We start from the raw sequence: 16,465 nt of genomic DNA on the forward strand, positions 1-16,465 counted from the left end.
TTATGATTTCGATGTGCTTGTTCTTCTGCTTTTCAGTAGTGTGGGTTTATTAAAGTCAGACAAAGAGGACGGCAGGGTTGATATGGAACAGGAACAAATGTTATTTTCTGAGTAGCCTTTAGGTTGCCTCCAAACTGCAACAGCAGAACAGTAATGAACATTTTACTACAACAGTTATCACCTTTACCTTGGATTAATTGATGGTACAGAGTCAATTAAAGGTCACCCTCAGAATACGAACACCACGCTGATGAGCCTGTTCTGTTATTCCTCCAAGAGGAGGTTCGTCTTAGCTTTGTCCAACCTGTCCAGGATTTCACTGTAGAGAGCAGACATCTGTGGACAAACAAGAAACTGTTCAAATGAAAAAGCCTAAAATTCAGCATCATGATTGTGTTTTTCTCCCGTCCAAGCCTCACTTGCAGAATCGTTAACTTCCATCATGCTCCAAACACCACCCCCCTCCCTTCTCCTCCAACAGCCCTGTACCTGTTTCTCGTAGCTCTCCTGCAGGGATCCCAGGTGTCGAAGGAAGCTCATGGCTAGGCCACACCACTTCTCAGCTTCTGGGTACTGGGCCAGGCTGTACAGCAGTATCCCTGTGTTCCATGCCCTCGTCAGCAGCCACAGGGTCTCCATCTCTGGGAAGTTGTCCGGCTGCAGAGAGGAGCAGGAAGATGTTCAAAGGACCTTTTAATGGAGGCCACCTGGGTGTCTCACTTGAGCCAAGCTTACAGAAGGAAATCTCTTTGAGGTTAAAGCCTGTGAGTAACTTTCACACAACCCTGTTCTACTGTATCTTAACCTTTACAAGGAGTGTTAAACAGACCATAAACAAACCTGAATGTCTATCATTTCTCATGTTTCCTTCATTTCTCAAACACTTTAATCTCAGGCTTTCACTTTTATCCGAAGAGTTCCACAGCTTTCGAGTATTAACTGAATATGAAAGGGGAAATATGCTATGCCTCTAAAGCGGTGCAATATCTCAATAATTTGCTGCCTCTTTCAGAGCTGCAGCTCACCGGCAGTGTGATGACTTGTACAGCGCATTAACATTCAAATTGGCAGGAAGGGGGTGGTGAATGGAAGCATCTGCTAATTGAAGTGCGGCTGAAAGCCCATTGATAAAAAGAAGCTTCCAGAACAGCAGGCGAGCATAGAGTGGAAGAGAGGGGGTTAATTATATAGAAGGGAGCAGTTCTGCTGGAGGGAACAGGAGGTGGGAGCCAAGGGATGGGCAACGTGTGATTGGTGCTGACTCACTGCGGCTGCAATGATGGACAGGGCCTCCTCGTAGTAGCCCCACACCTCTTCCAGCACATGGGCCTCCACCTCTGACACACCGCTTGGGAGGGACAGCTTGATCAGGCTGTGAACACACTTACTAAGACAGGGACACAAAAGAGTTACACAATCACCCTAATGTGCACTTTGTGGGAATGGATCAGTAGGTATTTTCATGCAGAGCAGTGATGGGTATGCCTGCAGCGGGCCAGGTCAGCCTGTGGTTGATTCTTGTGCAGAGAGAGCGCAACCCTCAAGGCTTTCTTACACAGCAGAGGGAAGTGGACTGGAGGCTCCATAGCTAAAGCTACATGTGAAGGAAAAGGAGGAAGCCAGCATAATGAAAACGGCATAATATTTCTCTGCATAGAGAAAATGTTCTTATCTTTACCTACAATGGTTTCCAGAACCTTGGTTTCAACATTCTCAAGCTCCAAGACTGACTCCAGAACGGTCTCTACCTTGGGGTCATTCAACTTAGCACGGGCTTCAAACTCATAAAGCAGCAGCAGAGTGTCTGTTGGGTCCATGGGGAAGCTTCCTATGAGGGAGTACATGAGAATACCAGATAATTATACCAGAGAATTACAGTTCATTAATTATTTGAATATTTTAGCTTCTCATTGTACCAATGCTGCACGATTAATCGCAAATGCAATAACGATGTCAGGCTGTGCAGTTACATAACTGCATAAAAGGCTGCAATTTTCTTTGCATAAAGTAGTACTAGAAAAGCAGTTAAGTTTACAGAAGTGCCACTGCATTTGCACATTGTACAAAATACCTTTATTTCAAACAAGGTTTTGTTTCATACTACTTAATATTTGTATGTTCCGAGAGCAAGCAAGTAGACTCATGATACCATTTGTGTATCATGTTGCCACCACAAGGCAGTATTGTCCAGTAATATCACAATCACACAACATTACAGGGTTCCTAAACACTGAAAAATGTCATTTGAGACTCTTTAAGACCTAAACAGGAGAAAATAATACCACTTTTTGCCCCGGTCAAAAATGAATGGCATGAGATTTCTCAGAACACTGGATGAGATATGAGTTCTCTGATTTGACGTACTATTTATAAAATGTCAAATGGTAAAGGAAAAATAAAATTTTTGGTTATAAATGCCCAAATTTAAAGATTTCTAGCACATTTAATGCCTCTATTCTATCAATGTCTTTTCGTGATATTAATCATAACACATTTTTGCAGGTGTGCCAAGCTGACAGTTGAAGTATTAAAAATCAGAATAATGTTTTGTTTTGTTTTTTTTGTCAGGGAAGACCTGTCTAAATAAGGGTGGGGTGCACCAGTTTTTGAGTGGGCAACCTGGTGGCCCAGATGTTGGAGAACTAGACTAGTGTTTCACAACAGTACAGAGTTTATTAAATCATAGTGAGTCAGATAAAGTCTAAGTGGAGAGTGGGGTCCTCCTCCAGGAAATTTAGAACTTCAAACGCTGAATTCCTCTAATTATGGAGAACATTTCTGCAATAATTTGTGGAGGAGGAGGATTAAAAACCTACAAGGTTGGCTAGAAAACAAGGCTTGGATACAGACATGTCTTAGACAAAGTGCCTTCAAAAATGTAAGACCTCTAACTGGTAAAAATCAGATTTTTTTATGACCTCAAATTTGCAATTTAAGACTATTTAAGACTTTTCAAAGATCTGCAGGAACCCAGTCATTACCAAACTGTGAAGCACTACATCGTACCTGATGCTTTCAGGGTCTTCCAGATTTCCCTGCAATTCTGAATGTGCACCAGAGCCTGATTGAGCTCCTCAGTCTGAGAAATCAAACAGAAACATTAAAAGAAAAATCCTTCTGTATTCATCGGCACCATCCAGTGTTCAGTTCTTCTTTAAAAGCAGAGGGACATAAAGTGAAACACCTACACTGGTGCCGATAATGTGGTTAGTCACCTCTCTTCTCCACTGGTTTGGTAAAATTCCATCCATGTGGATGGAGAACGTGCTAAATGTAGGAGAGATGGGTTACAGGGAGTGGGTGGCGTACCTGAGCAGAGAAGGGAGACCTCCTGCAGAGCTCCAAAGATGCAGCAGAAGCCATGAGCAGACACGTCTTCTGGCCCAGAAGGATTGTACGATCAGAAGGGCACAGCTGAGAGAGCTACAGTATCACACGTTCATGTATTACAATGTGTCACAGTATGGCATTATCTGAATATATTTCAGTGCTAAATATTTTCATTAAGGGAGTGCTCTGGTGTTTTCAACCAGAGGAAATATAATACTTCTCCTCAATAAAAAAATTAACCTCACTGTCTCAACATCTACTGCACAACCCTCTTAACTGTATATGTGTGCTTTCAGCAGTGTTGTAGTCGAGTCACCAAACCACAAGTCTGAGTCGAGTCCCGAGTCCTTAGTGTTAAAGTCCTAGTCGAGTCCGAGTCACCAAAGAAAAATCCGAGTCGAGTCCTCTTTACCTTAGTTCGAGTCCTAGATGAGTCCCCAGCACTTAAAACATAGAGCTAAATTAAATTAAATGATCAATTATTCTTAAACCATTCCAGCTTTACAGGTGGGCTACGTTGATCTGTTTTTTAAATGTATGAATTTCTTCTAACCTTGCAAAGCAGATGGATATGCCCGTTTCCGTGTTTCTCACTAGCAAATCCATCTTGCAAAGCTCCCCGTCTGAACCATTTGGGCCCAGTTAGAAAGTGACAGGACCAATCAGCATCGAGGGCAGTACTTTCGGGCGCAGTGGAGTCATGACTAACGCAAGCAGCAACAAGAGGCCGGTGCAAGACATTAGTGTGGATGCTGCTAAAGCACCAGTTTTATCAGAACTTGATGACATTTCTTTGTTAAAAGAAGAACAAAGAACAGCAGTGAGTTTTTTTTTTTTTTTTTTTTTTTTTAATGACAAAAGTCGTGTACTGACATGTCTACGGTGTCTACATGGTTCGCGTTATTCCTCGGTGGCTGCGCATGCACACCTCGGTCACAGCTATGTGTCTTGTTTTGTTGCTCTGATTGGCCCGTAAAGATGTGGCAGAACGTTCATCCAATCACACTCCGAGTTTTTTCAAATCCTCTGCCCTTTACCAAACACTTAGTGTTGAAGGTTTACCAGATGGATGTGTGAAACACATCCATCTGGCGTGTCAGGTTAAATTTCTTAAACTAATTATTCAAAAGGGCTAGAGGAGCAGTTACACTCTTCATTGATAATATTAGTTATATTAACAGGATTATTTGTGTATTTAGGATGGAAAAATGAGAAAACATGTTTTTAACTTAACTCATGCTTTGCCTCTATCTTATACTAATGATTCCTCCTTTAAAATAACTGGATTTATTCTGATTTGTCACTAAAAACTAAAATTCAGATTTGAACACATCATAAAAAGGTCTTAACGTCACCCCCCTCCCCAATACTGCAAAGTCTGAGCTGTCTTTAAACATATAATTCTACCATATGCCATCTTGTTTAGCTCACTAGCTTACCTTGTTTAGCTAAGCTCACTGGTGGAGATTTTCAGCGATTCAAAGGTAGACTGGTTTTATTTTAGTTCAATTTCTTGTAAAGATTACCAATGGAATACAGAGAAGAGCCACAGGTTTTAACTACCTATCAGCCCCTCTCTCTGTCACCCAGGCTAGCCCGCTCCTTCTGCTCTCTCTCCTCTGTTTGCTTCGACAGACAGAAGGTTAGACTCACGTGAACGCCCATGCAGGTGCACGCATGTGCTGGGCACTGCATGATCACGGATCAGTTATGCGGGTATTTCTCATAGAAAAACAATTATTAATAAAAAAAAAAGTCTTCAGCAAAAAAAGGTTTGAGTCCTCCTCTTCATCCTCGAGTCCTGATGCAGTTAAAGTTCGAATCTGAGTCCAGGTCCGAGTCATCAGCGCTCAAGTCCAAGTCAAGTCACGAGTCCTCCAAACCAGGACTTAAGTTGGACTTGAGTCGGAGTCCGGGACTCGAGTACTACAAGACTGGCTTTCAGGCATGGATGCAAGTACTTCAATCAGGTCTGTGTGCTCTGTCAAATAATCCTAGAGGAATAAAGGCCTAAAAATCAATGTGCAATTACAGGTTTTCTGATAAAGGTCCAAAAGTCATAGGGCAGAGGTAACTGTCATGATGGGATCATCGTGGGTCATTGTGGTTCTTTATCTTCAACTGATGTGCTTAGTTTTCTAAAGAAAAGGCAAATCCTTGTACAGGTGATATTGATCTACACCCACATTCTATTCCATAGATATTGATTGATTTAGCTCTGACAAAGCTAATAAGGGCACTTGCCTGGTAAGAGAGAACAAAGAAATCCCTCATCCTGTCAGGGCTGCTCTCACATTGCAGAGCTGAGTTCCAAGCTGTAAGACACACACAAATTGGAGCAGCTGCAAGATTTTAAGTGATAGGTAGAATAAAATATCTGATTGCAATGAAAAGGAAAGAGAATTGGCACCAATCTTTCTGAACCAGTTAGCTTCCTCTGCACGTTGCTCAGCAATCATGCGGGACTGGCATGAGACTTTCTGCAGAGCTGGAGTGATAGAAAACAAAACATTTCACTGGTTGTCCCACATCACATTTTCTGCAGAGAAGATAATTGTTGAAAATGTACTCACCCATTTTTAAATAAGGCAGAAGAACATCCAGATTAACAGTCCTAAGTGAGGTGATGTATGTAAGTATTTAAGGGTTTTATTTTATTGAAAGGAGAATCATCTTTATAACACTTTACGGGGAATGCCCCTTTTGCCTCACCTTGTCTCGTTGCTTGACTTTTCTATTGTTGAGAGCACAAGTCTAACCAAAAACCTATAAAAAGATGAATGGAGAAACTGGTGTTGACCTCCTTTTTTCACCTACTAACTGTATTATACAGAGACACACTTTCAGAGAAGTGGGGGAATATAGGTCAGTGGATCATAGAGGTGTATGGAAAAACTGACTAGCTACAATCTCTCAGCACAGAAGCATCTTTGCTGACTGTTGACTCTTCATGTGTAATCCCTGGATGCTTTGTATGCAATAATGCAAAATTCAAAATAACCTTCAATATTTCTGTATCTTAATCAATCTCCGTAGATGTCTTTAAAAAAAGCCTTTTTATGGTCTGGTAATAACAGTACTAACAAATATTTTATCAGAGAATATGTGTTTGTCCTGCTGGTGAGTGATTTATGTTTTAAAGGCTTTTTTTAATTGTTAATTTGCTTAACAGACCTGAGAGCAGTCAGCACCTGACTTTCATCTTTGGAGTTGTGACACAAGCTTTCCAATGCCCTCATGGCAGTTTCCCGTTGTTCATTCTGTATCAAGATCAAATAGCATCATAGTTGACACCACAATCCACCATCCATATGAAACATAATGATAGAATACATAAAGAAAGGTTTCCAACCCATTTTCTTTTGATATGAGACCATACAATACTTTACTCTTAAATAATACTCTCAAGTCACATACTCTTCATATTGCTCAAATCTGGTTGTTGAAAATTTGGCTGATATTACCCAGAGGAATTAAGCTCCCAGTAAGCTTTTAGATCCATAACATATTCCAAATAAGTTAAAGTTAAATTGTATGTTAACGCTTAAAACCAACATTTGTCTACATGTTTATGCTCAGTAATTCTTGGGAGATGGAGTACAGTATCTCAATGCTTTTCTCTCCGACCCCCAACTGTTCCCTTTATGTAGCCGGGTGGATCTTTTCCTGTAAAGATGTAACATTAAGAGACCCAAACATTCACCCTCCCCAGCTATTATGAGTGCAGCGACGTGGACACACTCCAACAGCAGCAGTGACCCCTGCACCCAAACTCTACCAGCTGAGTAGAGTGTAGAAAAATGTGGGTACTTCTAATGGTGACTAAAGCCAGGTTTTTAAAATTAAATACTGGAAACTTTGGCAGACTGAACAGATAATTTTCTACATATTTTCCACAATTTTTATGCTGAGTAGCAAGTCATACCTCCAAAGCAATCTGAGCAGCCAGGCTGAGGAGATTGAAAGCAGCGTTCTCGGATACCAGCAGTCTGTCCTCAGCGGAAACAGGGTACTTGGACAGAAGTCCTATTGCATTCACTGCCTCTGTAGCTGTTACAAATAAACAGCCTCATCACTATGGAGAACATGCTGAAAATGTAGCTGTTTGTCTTGCAACACTAGAAGCATGCATGCTCACTGCGCATGCTTCATTTTTGTAGCTCATGTTTATATACCTTTCTCCACATTGCTCTCCTGCACTGCAATCTTATAAATGCTGAACTGAGTGAAAATGTTGTCCGGATCACATCTCTCTGCTTCTTTTATCGCTTCTTTGGCCTGATAAACACATATTTTGAAATACATACATCACATATAAGAAATAAGAATGTTGCAACAGCACTTCGAATTGTGCCTGGTTACAAATACAAACCACCTGAGGATTTGTGTTATTTACGGTTCTTATTTCTTGTCTAGGCTCTGGTTGTCTCACCTTTTCCAGCTGCTTGAGTTGCAGGAAACAGGAAGCTCTGTTCCTCTGTAGTTTGGCTGAGTTTGGCTCCATCTGACCGGCTTTAAAGAAACTCAGGGAATAGTTGTACCACTGTAGCGCCTCTGAGTAGTTTCCAGCCTGAAAGGACAGACAGAACACTGAGTAAAACTATTTATAGAAAACAAATCAAATTGAAATTAAATACACAGAAGAAGTGGTTCGCAACAGAGCAAAGGATACTGAGTACCAGTAACTCTAAGGCCAGGGCTTAGTTCAAAGGTACAGTAGGACATACAAGGAAACCATATGATCCACAGTAACACAATGCAGACCTGAGAAGCTGCTGCAGCAGTCCTGATCAAATGCTTACAACTATACATGTTTTATATAATCTTTAAAATATTTTTTAAAAAATTATGCATAAACAAGACTGTGCTTGTCATACCTCAAAGTGTTTAGATGCTCTATCCCACAGCATGGCATGCAGACTTGTGAGGGCCTGTGGAGTCAGTTGTTTTCCTGTATAGTGGTCTATGAGGGAGTAAAAATGGTAATACTCATAGAAAGGCCCCTCTGAAGTGCAATACATGTATTTCTATAAAATACATCAAACAAAGCAGTTATTCAAGAACTGTAATACACAGGAAAATTACTGGTGATAACGTCCTCTATCTTCTGTTTGCCCAGCAGCTCCTTTCCTTTCTGTAGCAGTAGCTCAATGTGCAAAACAAGAGCTGTTCCCAGGTCAGGGGCCGACTCAAAATGCTGACACACACGTTTCAAATACTCAAATGCAAGCACTTCCCTGGAAAATCAAACAGAGGATATTATTCAGAGTTGAACATCAAAAGTCTGACTGCTCCTTGATAGAAATGTGAATATATGTATATTTGTGTGCCTTATAAATTCTACAGCTATACCTGTCTTCAGACATGAGTAGTTTCACTGTGCTCAGACACACATCAAAAGGAACTTTAGACTCCAGCATCTCATGTAATCCTAAAAAAATATAATTGTATTATCTATATGTTTATGATTTATTTTATAATATTATTTTAACCTTGCTTAACTCATAGCCCTTAGACACACGGTAACAATTGGTAGGCAGGGTATATACAGAAAACTTGACATTAAATGTAATACTTTTTAGGACCTTTTTCAAGACCTTCTTCACATACTTTAAAACCCCATGCATGTTTAATTTCTAACCAGTTACAATGGTGACAGTTATGAGCATGCTTTGAGGAGATTGTAAGATAAAAATGTGACAACATAGTCAACACAATGCACAGTATTTGTTATTGTTATATGCAAATGAAGCTTTCTTTGAGATGCTTGCAGTACTAATATTGACAGACTCTGCTTGTGTTACACCAGGCAAAAGCTGCTTTTTATTTTCAAAATTCTGTAAAATGTTAACAGTTTTCAGCCCAAGCCTCAGCTCCAACACCCTCTCCTCCAACCACAGCTCAGAAAACTTGCATTTACCAATCACTGAAATGCAAACATCACTTGATCACATAATTAACTTGCTAGGTAAGGATACAGCAGAGCTTAAAGGATGCACTGATAGCTCAATGGGCCAGAACAACAAGTATGCAGACTGATGTAAGACAACAATGGAAAACTAGCCTATAACCTCTTTGACAAATATAAAAATTGAAAACAGCTACAAAATTTAAGACCTTATGGTCTTGGATTTAAGACTTTTAAATACTTTTTGAAAGCCTCAATTTTTACTAAATTGACATATCAACTTTTAATACTTTTAAGAGCCTGCTTATACCCTGGTAGGGTCTCCTTAATCAATTACTTATTTTCATCAGTATAGGATATTCCATCAGGGATAGGAATCTAGAACTAGTCCAAGTTAAGAACCAGTTCAAAACAGTTCAATGCATCACATCATTTACATCTTAACAATTCCCTTATTAATGCCTTACAACCCTATGCCTTGAAAAACAAGAACAGAGAAGTCTAGGAAGTAAACATGATGGACAAAAACAGGGTAAAGCAGTCGAAAGTGTGCCTTCATTTCTCCAAAACTGATGTGCAGCGTGCACGATGTGCAGCGCCTGTCAAACAATGATTTTATGCAAGGCATGCCTCTTTTTGCACAACTGTTAATTTTGTACAAGATTTTAATTTCTTTTTTATATGTCCAGAGATCAAGGATCCAGAGACTAAATTCTTATGTATTTTAAGGTTTTATCTTTTTAAGAAAATGAGCAGTAGCACTATATTTTAATTCAAGTTCAGAGATTGAAGATCCAGAGAGCAGTTTGTTTTAACTGACACATTTCCAACAAAGAAATATATTTTGGAATGTTCTCCTCCCAAACACTTGATGTTTAACATTTTTAGTCATGAAAACTGTTTGTTTACTGTTTAATCAATAAATAATTGAACCAATAAAAAAACAGTTAATGGCGTCAATAAATTCTTATCAGCTGTCATCCCTATATTCTATCTAGCTTAACTTAATTTCTGAATTATACCTCTATCCTCTAACACCCTCCTGCTGCCTATAATGATGAAGTTCTGGATAAATGGTTAAATGAGATCAAGAAATGACTAACCTGCTCTGATCTGGTCATCTGATATTACACATCTCAAGAGTATTCTGATTTTTAAGTACAGCCCCGATGCACTCACGGATTCCTGCAGATTTTCATTCATATAGAGCAATTTGTCCAAGGAAAATCCCACAAAATATATATTAGTACAATTTTAAAATCATACCCCACCTTGTTGGCTAAGTTGACAGCATTAAGAGCCTTCTCTCCAAACCTCTGACAGTCCCACTCCAAATAAACTGTGGCCAGGAACCTCAGAACCTTTGCCTATTGAGACAAAAACAGAAGGGAGTTAGAAAAAGTATTTTTCACATGTTTATTCCCTTTTAATAGATTCTTCTTACCTGAACTCCTGATCCAGGCGCATATTTCATGTTCATTTTCCCAATGTCATAGCTTTGGCTGAAAGAAGAACAACCCCCCTTTCTAAAACATCTTAATAATAATATTAATAATTTCAACCAAGCCCGGATGCATTTAGGATTTTTCTTAGAATTATTGTGACCTACGTAGATGACTGAGAACCTTCACAGACATATCCCTAGTCTACTCAGAACTAGTAGGATACATTTAAACGTATATTTACCTTAACCAAAACACACTATCCTCAAACTTTTTCAGATTGTAAGTGTCAACACCAAAGTTGTAGCACATTAGGGAAAGATAAGCAGTCTGCAATAAAAAAAAGAAATATTAACAGTATACATCCCACACATTTGAACAGCAATATGTAAATGTGAAACAGTGCATGGCGTTGTTATAGTGACAACAAAGAAGTTCATTTTTACATCTTTTGGGCACCGTAGCAGCATGTCTTTACAGCGCTGCATGCATGCCACAGCTTCATGGTTGTTTCCTTGAATTATGGCCTGTAAAGCAGAGACTTGAGCTTTCAATTAAATGCTACTGCAAAATTTAACATTCCCTTTTAGCACAAAATGAGATTCCCTCCTCTCATTGTTTCTCAGTTAACATTTTAGCTGTCTCACACTGCAAGTCTGTCAAAATAGCACTTCATCAGCTGCCAAATATCACAAGAACAAATATTCACATTTAAGGTGTTGAACATCCCATGAGTTACAGCTCACCGATTCTGCCTGGTATGAGAGAACTCGAAGCAGATCCTTTTCTACATCCCCTTTTGATGAAGCTGTGTCAGCTGCTCCATCACCTCTGGAGGTTAGATGGCCATAAAGGGTTTCAAGAACCTAGAGAAATTGTACATTTAATATATGTAAAGACTTCATATTTCTGTTAGTTCTAATGTGTTTTTTTTACCTTGACAGCAAGACTTAAGAAGTAATCTGCCATCTGGGGGTTTTTGCAGTCTAGCCAGGTTCTCCCTGTTTTGCTGGCCATCTGTATAGATAACACACTTGCACACAAAACTTATCCTGCTGAAATGTTGAGCACTCAGAGCACTTACCCTGCAGTATTGCTTACCAGGATCTGTTTGCGAATGGTGCCCTCTGTTGGATTCTCAGACTCACAGCAGAATAGCAGACAGCATGCTACATGACGAACTGTGATGACGGTGACATTTGAATTGGATGTGAAAAAGCTTGTGACTACCTCTGCTTGAAATCCCAGCATTACATCAATGTCATGAAATTTTTATCTGATAATTTCATTAAAACCAGTTCAATGATACTAAAAGTAGTACTGAGACTTGAAGCTTGCCTTTGGCTTTTTGGACTTTGCTGATAGTGGTTCCCACATTCTTGGTAACAGCCCAGTTCCACAGTTGAATGGCAAACTCTTCGAGCTGTAAAATAACAAGGAAAAAAGTCAAATGCAACTGATTAGCCAGCTGAAGGTAAAACTGAACAAAAAATACTGGCATCTATTTCTTAATATTTTTGTCTGAAGAAATGACAAATGGTTGTCACAATACTGGAATGATTTATTTTTATCTTAGACATGCACTGATTGTGAAAATCAGGGATGATACCCATACTGATGTTAAAAATAACAAGTCAGCCGGCTGCAGTTACTAGTGTTTTTTTCTACAGGTCTTCTGGTGTCAGGCTCCTGCTATGCCAACATTTCCTGTCATGAATGACCATGAAAGAAGATCTTAGTTTATCTTCAAGGTGACTTCTTCTACCCAGTAAAAAAATATCCAATTTGACTTAGTAGTTAGATAAACTTGATGCAAGCATTAAATTGATTGGACATGACAGTTTAACACTGGCTACTGATATTGGTTCATGCCAGATTATTTGCCAATAACTGTTTGTCAGCAGGGCAGATACTGGCAAATATGATGTCAAAAGTGATGGATCAGTGCATCCTTATTTGATATTCTTATAAAATTCAAAAGAGGTCACAGATAGCCTAGTGGTTAAGGCGGGTCCTATGTACACAGCCGGCCTAGGTTCAAGTCTGGCCTATGGCTCTTTTCCCTCATGTCTCTCCCCCACTCTCTAGTCCCTGTTTCCAAGTCTGTCCACTGTCCTCCTCTATAATAAAAGCATACAAAAATACATCTTTAAAAAAATTCTAAAGATATTGAAAACTGTTTCAATACCACGGTAAAAACCCATGAATATTTTTTTTACATTTTAATGATCAAAAATGGAAGTCAAACTCCTGCACATTGTCTTACTTGTACAAAAATGCTGACAACATTTCTGTATGTTGGTTTTTGTCAAAATTGTCTATGTACCATACCATGTGTTTTGAAATGATAAAACTCAATTACTCTGATGATCAGTAGAATCAGAAATTACAGAAACTCAATGATCTTCTATATACTTTTAACCAAAAGTGAAAGAGCAGTGTCTTAATTGCACAAAACAGTTGGCAAGACTTGGGAAAGTTGGTGGAACAAGCTCTTACTGTTCCACCCAATTTCCCCAAACGCTGCCAACCAAAACTAGACTGTGCACAAAAGTTTGCCTGCAGCTTTTTTATAATAAAAACAAAAAAGTTTCCAAATACTGGGAGTTTAGATTGTTATCTCTGTTGCCATTGTATCAACAATGGGTATCAACATCATTTGATTCTTAGTTAACATTTAGAATAGATTATCTTGTGGTCTAGAAGCATCTAACTGTTAATGGTTATTATTACTGTCATCTCTTTTTACTAAGCAACATCAATATAAACTTGATCAATGTAACCAAAATTCCCTACCCTATATCTCATTTGAAAATATATCAATATAGCTTAAAAACTCAATGTATTGCTCAGCCCTACTACAACCCTGCCTCACTAAAGTAATAATATAGTAAAATTCAGAAAAGGTTTGTAATACCTCTTTACAATAAACACCCAGAACAAGGATTTTGCTGAAGTCTAACAGTCTGTTGTGCTTTTATCTACCTGTGGATCTGGTACTTTGGGGAAATTCTCAAGGCCAGAGACTTCAGAGTAGAGTTTCTCTATCACTTCATCATAATCTGAAGGCTGTGTTTGCAGCAGGTTCTCAGTAAGACCTGTGTATAACCAAAGGCACATCCAGACAAGATATTATCAAGAATTTGACAGGACAGAAAAGAGGCAACAGCAGACTTGTCATCTTCTTGAGTGGTCTATGATGTCTGACACAGGAGAGCACATATCAAACAACATTTTGCCAAGAGCAGCAGCCTTCATTTCAGCATAAGAGAAAAAACTTACGAAGTCATCACTACCCTCCTGTAGTAAACATAAACCCAGCAGTACTGCAAATCAGCAAAATGCACTTCCCTACAATATATGGAACAGACTCAACATACTACAGAGTAAATGACTTTTTAGAAACAAGTCCAATGTCTCCTCTAAAAAAGGTTTAAGGTAGGCAATGTCATTGGTGTACTTTTATATACATTTTCCATATAAATTGTCGTTGACATGCATTTAATTGATTTCTTTGCCATAATCAAGCAGCCTTAATAGAATACAATACAATAACTTTATTTATCCCCGAAAGGAAATTCATTTGTCTGGAGTCTCATCTGTTTATGGTAGAATTATATAGTCTTATTGCCGATGGTATGAAAGATCTTCTGTATCTTTCTGTTCTGCAATATCCCAATACCAATCAAAAATAATCGTGAATAGGATGTTAGCCATAATAAAAAGGCATTACTATATGATTAAAACAAGTTTTGACCTGGCTTAGTGCAGCTGATGTTTGGTGAAATAAAAATCTTTCATCATCCATATCTTCAGTTTGTGTTTTGCTTGTTTACATATCTTAACATGGCATCATAAAATATATATTTCGACTTTCTAAATGAAAAAAAAAATCAAGTTGTATTCATCTATACCAAGGATGATGTAAAGGACAACTCATAAAAGTCACTGTAGCTGAAAATTAGCACTTAAAAGGCTAAAGTAGCTCATTGGCTTCAAACAGAGCGGTATCAGTGGATCTCTTATGCTAGCAACCTCACTAATATTAGCCAACTTTAGAACCGTTAGAAACGTTAAAGCTTAAATTTGTAGCCAATGTTGTAAAAAAAAAATATCGCTTTGAATGACTTATAATGGTAAGTTAAAGAAACAGAACTTTTACTCACATTTTACTGCTGAAATAAACCGCTCCATGGTAAATACCAGGGGGAAAATGGGCTACCTTCTCACCACAGTGCGTCTTCATTTATTGACACCAAGCACAAAAGCCCGCGAAACATCCTGTAGGTAAGAGCTGTAGCTAGCTAGCTTATGTTTGACTCTGGAAAAAAACCACTTAATTTAAGCTAGAATGTGGGTTGTTGTTAAAAATGTTGTTTTCATTTGTCACAAAGTTTTCAGTATGTACAAGAATAATTTTCCGAGTAAATTTATTGTTAGCTAGCAGGTAAAGGCTTAAAGTCCTTTTAGCCTGAAGTATCGGTGTCATCTACTAACTTAAATGGTAGCACTCCCATACACAGTAAACAGAGCACAGATGCCATTTACTGTACCAGAAATTTGACTTAAATGATAGTGCTGGACTTTTGGACGTTTAAAATCCATAACTCTTCACTGTGCATAAAATCAGTTAATCAGTTTCTTCACTATTTTTAAAAGTAATTAAAACACTGATTGTGCATAGATTTAGGTGTTGTATTAATTTCAAATTATGACCAGTAAAATTAGTTAAAATAAAAAAATTGTTTAAACTAAATGTGAAGACAAAAATATAAGGACCAAAACTGGACTAAAATGTTTTTCAGTTTTCATTAACTAAAACTAGACAAAAGTGAAAATGACTAAAACTAAAATGCATTTTAACCTAAAGCCTCTTAAGCCTTTATAGGGCAAGAAGGCGTATCACTATGGTCTTCTTCCTTTGTGGCCTCCGCAAAACTCTCTATGATACAGTAGAACAATGATTTTTCTCAGTCAATCAGTGGCGATCAGTCAACATCACGGAAAATGACATCACACCATTCAACCAATCAGCAGTGGCCTAGAGCATTTCAAACTTCCTGTTTCCTACAGGACTAGAAAAATGCAGTTTTACATCTCTTTAGGTCCCAAACAATTGCCCTAAAATCATTACTAACCATGATGAGTTGATGAGACTCTCACATTATAAAGATGAATACTAGTGCCAAAAGTCATGACAGGTTTTGTGTGCATTGGATTTCAAGCAATTACTGAAACTTAAGTGTGAAAAATGAAGGAACCATATTTTGACATTGGCCTGTTTAATGATATAACATGGTGTCTATGGTAAAACATAGGGTCAGCTCATCTAGCAACCATAAAAAGGGTATTTTTATTTACAGATAACTTACTATGATCTAGCTGCATGATGCCACAGGTTTATAAAAAATCAAAAAGTAATCCAGTGGTGAATTTTATTAATTTATGGAAGTTTCCAATATATTATATCAAAGTAGGTGTCATTTTTGGTAAGTTGTATGACCTTATAACAGTTTTATCATAATTGTGTGGTTTATATCAGTTTTTGTTTTTACTGTGAGACTTATTTCTGCCTAAATTAATTTAGAGATTTAATATTTTGAATATGTTTTTTGTTTTCTGCTGGAATTATAATGAAAATATAAATGGTATAAATAATGAAATACACATGATTTCAGCCAGTTTTACAACAGCACAACAGTTTTATTATGCTTAAAAGGCATAAATCAGTCTTTGTTTTCATTGTGGCCTCACAATACAGTATTCTGGAGCCAGTCATGTCTTG

The 16,465-nt window shown here is 38.2% G+C and overlaps 1 protein-coding gene across 1 annotated transcript; it reads right to left on the reverse strand.

Moving 5' to 3' along the window:
- Position 1: 1 nt before the first annotated feature.
- On the reverse strand, positions 2-14,921 carry tex11 (testis expressed 11). Its single transcript, XM_041797003.1, has 29 exons — positions 14,847-14,921; positions 13,666-13,778; positions 12,019-12,103; positions 11,782-11,861; positions 11,617-11,697; positions 11,427-11,546; positions 11,127-11,207; positions 10,925-11,010; positions 10,683-10,740; positions 10,510-10,605; positions 10,342-10,423; positions 8,683-8,761; positions 8,416-8,567; positions 8,208-8,293; positions 7,763-7,900; positions 7,506-7,608; positions 7,256-7,380; positions 6,505-6,590; positions 6,043-6,096; positions 5,904-5,944; positions 5,741-5,818; positions 5,575-5,645; positions 3,310-3,423; positions 3,007-3,079; positions 1,679-1,828; positions 1,486-1,594; positions 1,267-1,387; positions 490-657; positions 2-336 (listed from the first exon to the last, which is right to left on the reverse strand). Exons 1-29 carry the CDS (start codon positions 14,872-14,874, stop codon positions 265-267), a joined length of 2,730 nt encoding a protein of 909 aa, XP_041652937.1. The 5' UTR covers positions 14,875-14,921; the 3' UTR covers positions 2-264.
- Positions 14,922-16,465: the final 1,544 nt, after the last annotated feature.

Source organism: Cheilinus undulatus, linkage group 10 (genome assembly GCF_018320785.1).
Source record: "Cheilinus undulatus linkage group 10, ASM1832078v1, whole genome shotgun sequence".
NCBI classification, from domain to species: Eukaryota; Metazoa; Chordata; class Actinopteri; order Labriformes; family Labridae; genus Cheilinus; species Cheilinus undulatus.

What these genes read in the sequence shown, in the direction of transcription:
- tex11 (XM_041797003.1), bottom strand. Translation starts at nt 14,874, where the DNA reads ATGGAGCGGTTTATTTCAGCAGTAAAAT. An exon ending in TGCTACGGTGCCCAAAAGAT is followed by an intron (nt 11,011 to 11,126) that starts GTAAAAATGAAC and finishes TTTTTATTGCAG; the next exon opens with ACTGCTTATCTTTCCCTAAT. An exon ending in GGTTCTGGAAACCATTGTAG is followed by an intron (nt 1,595 to 1,678) that starts GTAAAGATAAGA and finishes CTTCACATGTAG; the next exon opens with CTTTAGCTATGGAGCCTCCA.